General features: G+C 32.6%; 2 protein-coding genes across 2 annotated transcripts; both read right to left on the bottom strand.

Moving 5' to 3' along the window:
- Positions 1-217: 217 nt before the first annotated feature.
- Positions 218-2,367, bottom strand: LOC109215582 (cysteine-rich repeat secretory protein 60-like). The gene is made up of 3 exons (XM_019379687.1): positions 1,547-2,367; positions 765-875; positions 218-537 (listed from the first exon to the last, which is right to left on the bottom strand). Exons 1-3 carry the CDS (start codon positions 2,268-2,270, stop codon positions 530-532), a joined length of 843 nt encoding a protein of 280 aa, XP_019235232.1. The 5' UTR covers positions 2,271-2,367; the 3' UTR covers positions 218-529.
- A 601-nt stretch (positions 2,368-2,968) lies between these two features.
- LOC109215583 (anti-sigma-I factor RsgI6-like) lies at positions 2,969-6,169 on the bottom strand. Its single transcript, XM_019379688.1, has 7 exons — positions 6,090-6,169; positions 5,957-6,003; positions 5,623-5,845; positions 5,185-5,348; positions 4,781-4,882; positions 3,900-4,679; positions 2,969-3,384 (listed from the first exon to the last, which is right to left on the bottom strand). The coding sequence occupies exons 1-7, from the start codon at positions 6,160-6,162 to the stop codon at positions 3,034-3,036; spliced, it is 1,740 nt and encodes a 579-aa protein (XP_019235233.1). The 5' UTR covers positions 6,163-6,169; the 3' UTR covers positions 2,969-3,033.
- Positions 6,170-8,947: the final 2,778 nt, after the last annotated feature.

The raw sequence follows: 8,947 nt of genomic DNA, 5'->3' as shown, positions 1-8,947 counted from the left end.
GTCCTTAATATTTTACATAGCATTCATGAAGTTAAGGACACCATGTCCTTAATATTTACACATCATTCATGAAGTTAAGGACACCGTATCCTTAATATTTACACAACACCCATGTATAACACAGGGGTATTTTCGTCGGAACTCATTGGAGTGAATGCATTCATGAATCATGAATGAAAATAATGAGAAAGACAGTTCGATTACGTTATTTCTGAAATAATGAAACAAAGAATACTTCATTATAATAATTAATCAAATACATCACATGAAAACATATCCAAATGCAACTTCACAAAAGCATATGTAACTTCTTTACAAGGCAATGTCACTTAACTTGTTAAAGTTAAGAGCCGAATCTTAGCCTTTTTCTCTTTTCACTTTTATGGTACGCTTCCCTAGACTTCCTCTTTTCTTCATAATCTCCATTTCAGTTAAGCCTATGCATTAATCTCTTTTTAAAAATAAAAAAGACAACATAAAAATATTAAAAACAAAGAATGCAATTTGACGTTGATCGTGTACGTATTCTTTATTTACCTGCAAAAAGTTTAAACAGAAAAGGAATCAATTAAAGTCTACGTACGTAAATGACAGATCAAACAATTGTATATGAATTTAAAACTGATCTAAAAGAAAAAAGGAAAAAGGCAAAAGGTGAAAACTGAAAAGTTGTTACCATCTCTTTTAGAAATTTCAAGGGATAATACTAAAACAATCAAAAGAGCAAACGAAAAGAAAGAAAAAAAGAAAATATGAATGCTTACCATTTCGTCCAAATGTTCTTCTTATGAAAGTTAAGAAAATGATGAGAAGTGCAACCCCTGCTAATAATCCAATTATAAGTGCAAATGTCTTCTCATTCTCAAAATGAGAACCTGCGATAAATAAATAGCACAGAGATTTAATTTATATAGTAGATTTACATATATTCACATAATGGGACAATAATTTGACTCTCTGTAATCCATGCTATCAGCATTGTAAAACCAACCCCCCACCCCCCTCTTCTGTTTTAGTTATAACTTAGTAATTTAGAGATGCGAAATCCAAAGAAAAGGTCGAATAATCAATTGATATGAATCTTGCATATTGAATTTATATATCGATTTCTCTTGAAAAGTTCCATATATTTCATTGCTATGAAATGTATAAGAATCAATACATTGTTGTACAATGTATATAACTTATTAGAAGGTTATAGGAGTAAAAATAATTTAGCGATAAGCCCATCAATTCACTTATTATCTATAGATAAAAGGTTCGAATCACATTTAAGAGTATGAATCACTCTATTCCTTAAGAGAGAACGTAAGATACAACACATGTCTTAAAAAAGTATTTAACTTTTATTCACTAACCATGTAAATTTTTTCGACATTGTTAGATTAAGATGACTTATGAAAATAAGTAACTACCTATAATGAATCTAATTTGGTGATTCAGAAAACAAAGTAAATATCTATTATAATAGCTAATATATTAAACTTATAGTGTTAAAAGAATTATTGACAATGTATATAAATTAAATCACTATTTTTTTCCTTACCGTGATTAGATTTGGCATCAAAATGAGCTCCACTAGTTGTAAACCTAGCATAACATTTTCCCAAAAACATATCCCCATACGCTGCTCCACTACACTCACTTTTCAGCCGTCCGATTGCTTCTGATAAACAATCTTGACACTGGCCATTACTCAAATCACCAACACATTGGGCCACACCATGTACATCTAATGACCCACCAACTCTATAAAGCCCACCAGCCCCATTTAAGCTTGTCAAAACACGGCCCATAGAATCCTCATCAAGCCCATTATTAGACGGCCCACATTTATTCAACACACAACTCTTGTCCTCAACACCAAGAAATGAAGTATTATCATACTTTACAAAACACCCTTGTAATTGTAAAGCTCCACCACAGTTTTGTGAACAAAGTTTATCAACTTGACTCACTGCTTTGGCTACACAAGTAGCACAATCTGGCATCGATAAATCGCCGCGACATTGATATACGCCGTATAATATGTCTTGTTTTGTTGATCCCATGATACTAAATTTGTTGTAAGATGAGTAAGTGGCTGAGTTAATAAAGGATGTGAGAAGGGAGTTGAGGTTTGATTCGTAAGGTGAGTTTGGTGTGTATTTTATTTGTGAACAGCCACCGTAGACGAAAGAATCGATTGAAGAATCGGAGGAGATGACATGAAAGAAGAAAGAAAGGGAAATGGCTATAAGAGTAAGAAGAAAATGGAGTTTTTTGGCCATGTTTGCAATTGAGAGAGTATGTACGTAATATGACGAGAGAGATAGAGTGTGTGTGTGTGTGAGAGAGAGATGTATTTCTATGGCTGTTTCAACTAGTATTTAAGCACAATTGCAAAAAGGTTTGAGTTCTTTTTTGGTTATAGTTTTTTATAAATACATGGCATGCAAAAAGTTTAGAGGGAGAAAAAAATAATAGAAAGTTATGGTGGCCAGCCTATTCGTACCTTTTCATTTGTTACCTTTTGATAAGATATTTAAAAATGTAAAAAGAGAGTAACTTTTCTTGGTTACTTAACCAAGCAAAGTTTTGCTTTTCTTAGCTATAGTATAATACTATTTTGTCTCTCATTTAATTTACTATTCTTTTTAATAATTGATACAATTGATCTTTATTGTTAATTCTGATCCAAAGAAACAAAATGTTTAACATTTCACGCCGTGTATTCTTTTCTGATTATATAATTGACGAAAATCAGATTAATACGTGGATTTTAGTGTTTGTTTTCTGTGATACTTTTGATAAATTCTTATTCATTCTCATCTTTTCAACTATCAAATTATTCATTATCGCCTTCCAATGTTGTCATTTAAATAAATATGTTACGTGTACCATTCTCGAAAATTTTACAGAAGCTATCTGCCTAAGAAACATTCTTAGACATAAAAACACAAAATTAAGCAAAATTATGAAACAAGTCGAGAGAAAAATTAAGCGAAAATTTTATTAATCAAATAGAATTATGGCAATGACTGATTAAATTTCCTAAGCACATAATTTCAGTAGGGTGCTACTTTTCTGCTGGCTTTTTGCTACATTAAAACTTTGAGCAAAGGACTGATCTCTAGCAGCTGGATGTTTGATTATCACTTCATAATCTCCATGATATAATGAAGTCTCAAAGTAACCATTATCATTAGTAGTCCCAATTAAGCCCTGATGACTTAAGTGTCTTATAAAATTATCCACAACATCCCCAGTTGGCAAATTATTGAAATCATTATCAGTTAAACACATTTTATAACATCCTTGTGGTTGCCATGGTGACCAAATCATTATTCCACTTACTGCTGGATGTGCATGAAGTTCCCACATTATGTCATTCAAATATTCTGCCTGCAGTAAAAAATAAAAATAAAATAAAAACCGTCAAAAATTAATGATGAGTTTAATTTTTGTGCATGGACGATGTGTATGTGACCTACAATAATAAATATGTGGTTATATATAGTAAGTTTGATTCGATAACTTGAAAAATAAAGTAAATTATCACAAGTTAACTAGTGACCTACAATAACAACTACGTACGTGTCCATAGTATGTAACTCTGATTCGATAACTAGAAAAATAAAGTAAATAATTACAAGTTAAGTGACCTACAATAACAATTACGTGTCTATATATAGTAAGTCAGATTTGATAACTTGAAAAATAAAGTAAATAATCACAAGTTAAGTGACCTGCAATAACAATTACGTGTCTATAGTAAGTCTGATTCGATAACTTTGAAAAATAAAGTAAATAATTACAAGTGACATACAATAACAACTACGTACGTGTCTATAGTAAGTGTAATTGATAACTTGAAAAATAAAGTAAATAATCACAAGTTAAGTGAGGGCTAGCTTTACCTGAAGGGGTCTGCTTGAAACATCCAATTCTGTAATCCATATAGGCAAATCTGCAGTTGCAAGAATATCAAGTGCACTTCTAATATAAGGTATATTTGGTGTATCAAAATGACCTTGAAGTCCAATTCCAAGAGGTCCATCATATCCCATTGACCTAATTTCCTGAATCTTGGCTAAGTAATTTACTGGATTTGCAACCATATCATCAGGATTTTCAATAGTACTATACTCATTCAAGAACAAAATAGCACTGCTATCCATATCATGAGCCTTCTTGTAAAAATAAGCCGAGGCGTTTTCGCCTAACTGACTTTCTAAGTATGAAAAATGTATGTTTTCATTGTCAACATCCCAATGCATCATTTGGCCTTGATATCTTGGTACTAACGAGTAAAATCTCCTTTCAACTGCAGCTGATAATAGAGGAGGTGACAACGTTTTCGCCCAAGATGGTAACTGATCTTTATTTTCCCAAACTATATTGTGTCCGCGGACTAACATGCTATAATTCTTAACATATTGAAGCATGTCATCAGCCAAATGGTAGTCTACTTTGCCCTGAATTGGCTCAGTAAACCACCACTTCATTTCGTTCTCGAAAACTGTTAGCTTGAATCTGGAATTGTACCATTCTTGATAACCTACATTGGTTAATATGTGAGGGCTTATAGCATTGCCTATTGAAAATGCAGAATTTATCTGTTTGATCAAGATTGTAGCATTGGCTAGTGGTTGGCCTTGAGAATCAATAGCTTGTAATTTCACCTTGCTCTTTCTAGTCTGCATATTTCATTTCAAATCCCAATTAAAAAAAATGATATTTGATAACAAGATTTCAAAATCTAGTGGCATATATTTAGAAAAATTGTTCTTTTATTTACCTTTTCAATGCTTTGATTTTGATGGGATTTCCACTCTAACATTGTGAATGGCTTTATGGAGATGCTATCTGCCCATAATTCAACTAAACTAATTTCCTTGCTCTGAAAATAAAACCATGTATGTCAATGTGAACCAAAAAAGAAGAAAGAAACAAATTGTAACAAGGCAAAATAAAAGGGCAGCCCAGTGCACTAAGCTTCTGTTATGCGCGGGGTTCGGGGATAGCCGGACCACAAGGGTCTATTGCACGCAGCCTTACCCTGTATTTCTGCATGAGGCTGTTTTCATGGCTCGAACCCGTGACCTCAATGGTAAAAAAAATTAATCATGCATTTAGTACTAAATAGAATTAACAAAGTTGGAAATGGAAGGCATAAAAAATTTCAAATCCAAATAAATTAACCTCAAAATATAGCTCAGAAGGGCCAGAAAAATTTCCATTAAAACCACCCTTTAGCATAGACCAACAGCCAGATGTTGCAATAGTCCAACCTGTTGGAAAATCACCATATGGTGTTCTAACCTTTGCTACAACATCAGCATTTCCTTGACTCACTTGTATCCATGCTACCAAAATGACAAAAATAAAAGTTAATTAATTAATTCACCCAAACTAAACAAATCGAATTCATGTAATTGATTTAACAGTGTAAAAATATCCTTCACATTATCAATAATTTAACCTGTATTTTATGTATAGTAGGTTGCTTATTTTGTTTTATGTGACACTAAATTAGACTTATTATAAACAGTAGTTATATATCGTTGTATAGGTCATACACTTTCGTTTGAGAAAATTCGTAAGCTTATTTAAATTAAAATAATAATGGAAACAATGTACCTGAAATAGTGTACATTTTGTCTTTCTCAACATAAAATCTTTGAGAAAAACTATCAGATGGTTGTGTTCTATGAGAAGCAACAATGAAGACATTGCCTTCTTTTGATGTTCTTGTCTCAATTTTTGCACATCCAAATTTTGTCCATCCATTTAATCCATCATTTAGTTCTGGATTTATAGCAATTCCTCCACTATATTGTGGATTTAGAGGTCTTTCCAAACACTATAAAAACATGCATAGTAAGAAAAATCCATCAATTCAAAATATATTTTTTTTGAAAAAAGAATTTTAATATATAGGGAAATACATGTAAATATATCTTATAAATCTTGCCTTTGAAGTGAAATAGTAGTCATAGCCTATGGCATACACTTGAAATCCTGCAAAAAAATATTGTCATTTAAAATATAAGGAAAATATAAGGTAATTTATAACTTAATGTAATTTAGGGGAAAGATAAATTAACCTGCAAAAAGGAAGTAACAAGATAAGAGTACAACGTGACACAGAACATTATCATTTCTCTTGAATGTCTTCATAGTTGCAATTTTCAATGTTGTGAAATCATAAAATGAGAGATAAATTTATATGTAGCAAAGTTTCCATAATTAGTTGCTCAATGAATAATTATACTAGAATTATTAAGCATTCTTGGGCAAGTTAGATATCAAGCATTTTTAGTGGATTTACTTGTATCTTTTTTTTTTTTGTTGCAAATACCTGTTGTAACAAGTTAGTTGCCTTCTTAAATTATTAGGTTGCTAATCCACTATATTACGAATGAACGATTACTTGTAGTTATTTTTTAACAATTCTTACAACTGAAAAAATTTATGTTATCAAGGTATAAAAGTTAAACTCTTTTAGTTACCACCATGAGTTGTGTTGGGATGGATAGGATCCCTCTATCCTTAACAAGAGGTCTCGAATTCGAGGTCTGGCATTGAAAAACTCTAGCGTAAATTCAAATTAGTCGAGCCAGTGAATTTCGACTACCAAATAATTATAAAAAAAAATACTTTTAATTTAGCACGTTATTTTCTTTTCTTTCTAGACTACTTCGTTTAGGGTCATAAATTAACGAGTAATTCTCATTGGAAAAGAAGCTCATTATCCTTAGACGATCACCATGGTTTCATTTAATTACTAATTTTCAGTAACAATCACTTATCCTTAACCCCGTCCACAACAAACAAATCTCCCTCAAAAAAGAAATGAAAATAAGAATAGAAGTATAGAACTGCACAAAGAACAAAAGAAAGGAAATTAATTAAAGGAAGTTGTTAACATTAATTCATGAATTCAAGGCAAATTGTCAGAGAAATTATTGTGTTGTATTTGTATTTGTAATATTGCCCACATGGGTAGTACAGGAAATAATACCAAAAAGAAAATGTAACAAACTCCATTAATTGAACATGTGGCTTCTAACAAACTGAATTAACCAACTAACTATTCCCAGGTAATTAACAAATTCGACCAGATATTTTTCATCTAAGCTAAATTGTTGCCAATACAGAAAATACAAATATTGTTACTTCTATCACCATTGACTAAAGCCGGACCCAGGATTGATGGTCACGGGAGCACACCATTATATTCGATATAAATTTTTCACTGCTCATAACGATTGTATAGGGCCATATATTAATATCTGACTATTTCTTGAAGATATTTACAAGTATATATGGAGCTTTTCCCAAAGTTTCTGAATGCCGGTGATCCCTCTCCCTACCATGTATGTCCGCCTCTGTCTATATATCACTCTCCCTCTCAAGTTGGTGTTGGGGTGAAACCACACACTCTACTTGGAACAAGTGTCATGATTCTAGCAAACATGACATCAGTTGGCCAGGGGTAGATTCATGATTTAAACCTAATTGGTTCAAAGTTGATTTTACGAATTTTTAATATTTATTATTTATAATATTTACAATTTCGCGCGCGCATATATATATATATATATATATATATATATATATATATATATATATATATATATATATTGGATTCAATTAAATCAATACTCAAAACTATAGGTCCGGTTTTGCTGCCTGTTGTCAATCTCTGGATAAGTAATTAAGACAATATGACAATTTTTTTTACAGGAAGATAACGGTTCGACTTAATGTGTTTGGTTCTTTTTACTTCCAACAAATAGGATTATGTTAAGTTGATCATAAATTAGAAATACTTTTACTGAAATATGGGCAAAGCTGCATAAAAGGTTCAAATAAATATAAATCACTGTTGGAGATAACATTATATTGGATAATCATTTTTAGAGGCCACATATCTATTACCTCTGCACTGTGATGCTTCATTTAATTTTACATAGCACTGACTGGGACTTATTTAGGTTTATGTTGTGCAATTTATAGTGTGCCAAACTATGCTTTACTGTTTTTCCTTTATAAGATAGCATTATTGTTTTTTGGTCGACGTAGTCTTTGCTTTCTGGTGCAATGGTGAGTTGGGCTTTGTCATGACTCGGATTTTCCACCCTCGGGGGTCGTGGTGGCGTCTACTAATGGAAGCTAGGCAAACTAATTGTTCCAATTACTTAACCTTTTTCTTGTGTTTTAATCCTTCGACAATGGTGAACAATATCATATAAACAACGGAATTAAATAAGCGGAAGAAAAGAAATGTAACGATTTAAATATTTCCAACACAATTCCATAACTAAAAGCTACCCAGATCTGGTGTCACAATTTCACAGACTGTCTAAGAGTACTACATATAAATGTCCGAAAAATAAGTACAAACTGTTTTAGAAATACATAGAGGAAACAATAGAGAAAGATAGAAGGAGACGCCAAGGCTTGCGGACGCCAGCAGGACTACCTCGGATCGCCTGAATGGACTGAAGACAGCACCCTCACTGCGGTCCAAATGCTCCGATATCAGTATCTGCACACAGTGCAGAGTGTAGTATCAGCACAACCGACCCCATATACTGGTAAGTGCCTAGCCTAACCTCGGCGAAGTAGTGACGAGGCTAGGACCAGACTACCAAATAAACCTGTACAGTTAAATCATCTACATCGGAAAATAAAAGCAGATATTTATAGTTAAAGATGGGGAGGGGAAGACATGCTACGGGGAGTATCGGATAACAACAAAATATCAAAGAGGAATGTAAAGAACCCATAATTTAGTTGCCAACAATAATGAGGAAAACAAACACAGTATTCACTTTCATTTCTTTCTTGTTGCAGGCGTGCAACCCGCTCCCATTTCATATATCTCGTTGCAGGCGTGCAACCCGCTCCCATTTCATATATTACCGTTGCAGGCGTGCAACCCGCTCCCATTTCATAT

Source organism: Nicotiana attenuata, unplaced genomic scaffold (genome assembly GCF_001879085.1).
Source record: "Nicotiana attenuata strain UT unplaced genomic scaffold, NIATTr2, whole genome shotgun sequence".
NCBI classification, from domain to species: domain Eukaryota; kingdom Viridiplantae; phylum Streptophyta; class Magnoliopsida; order Solanales; family Solanaceae; genus Nicotiana; species Nicotiana attenuata.
The sequence above is the reverse complement of the archived record's forward strand: the minus strand, read 5'-3'. Positions and strand labels throughout refer to the sequence as shown.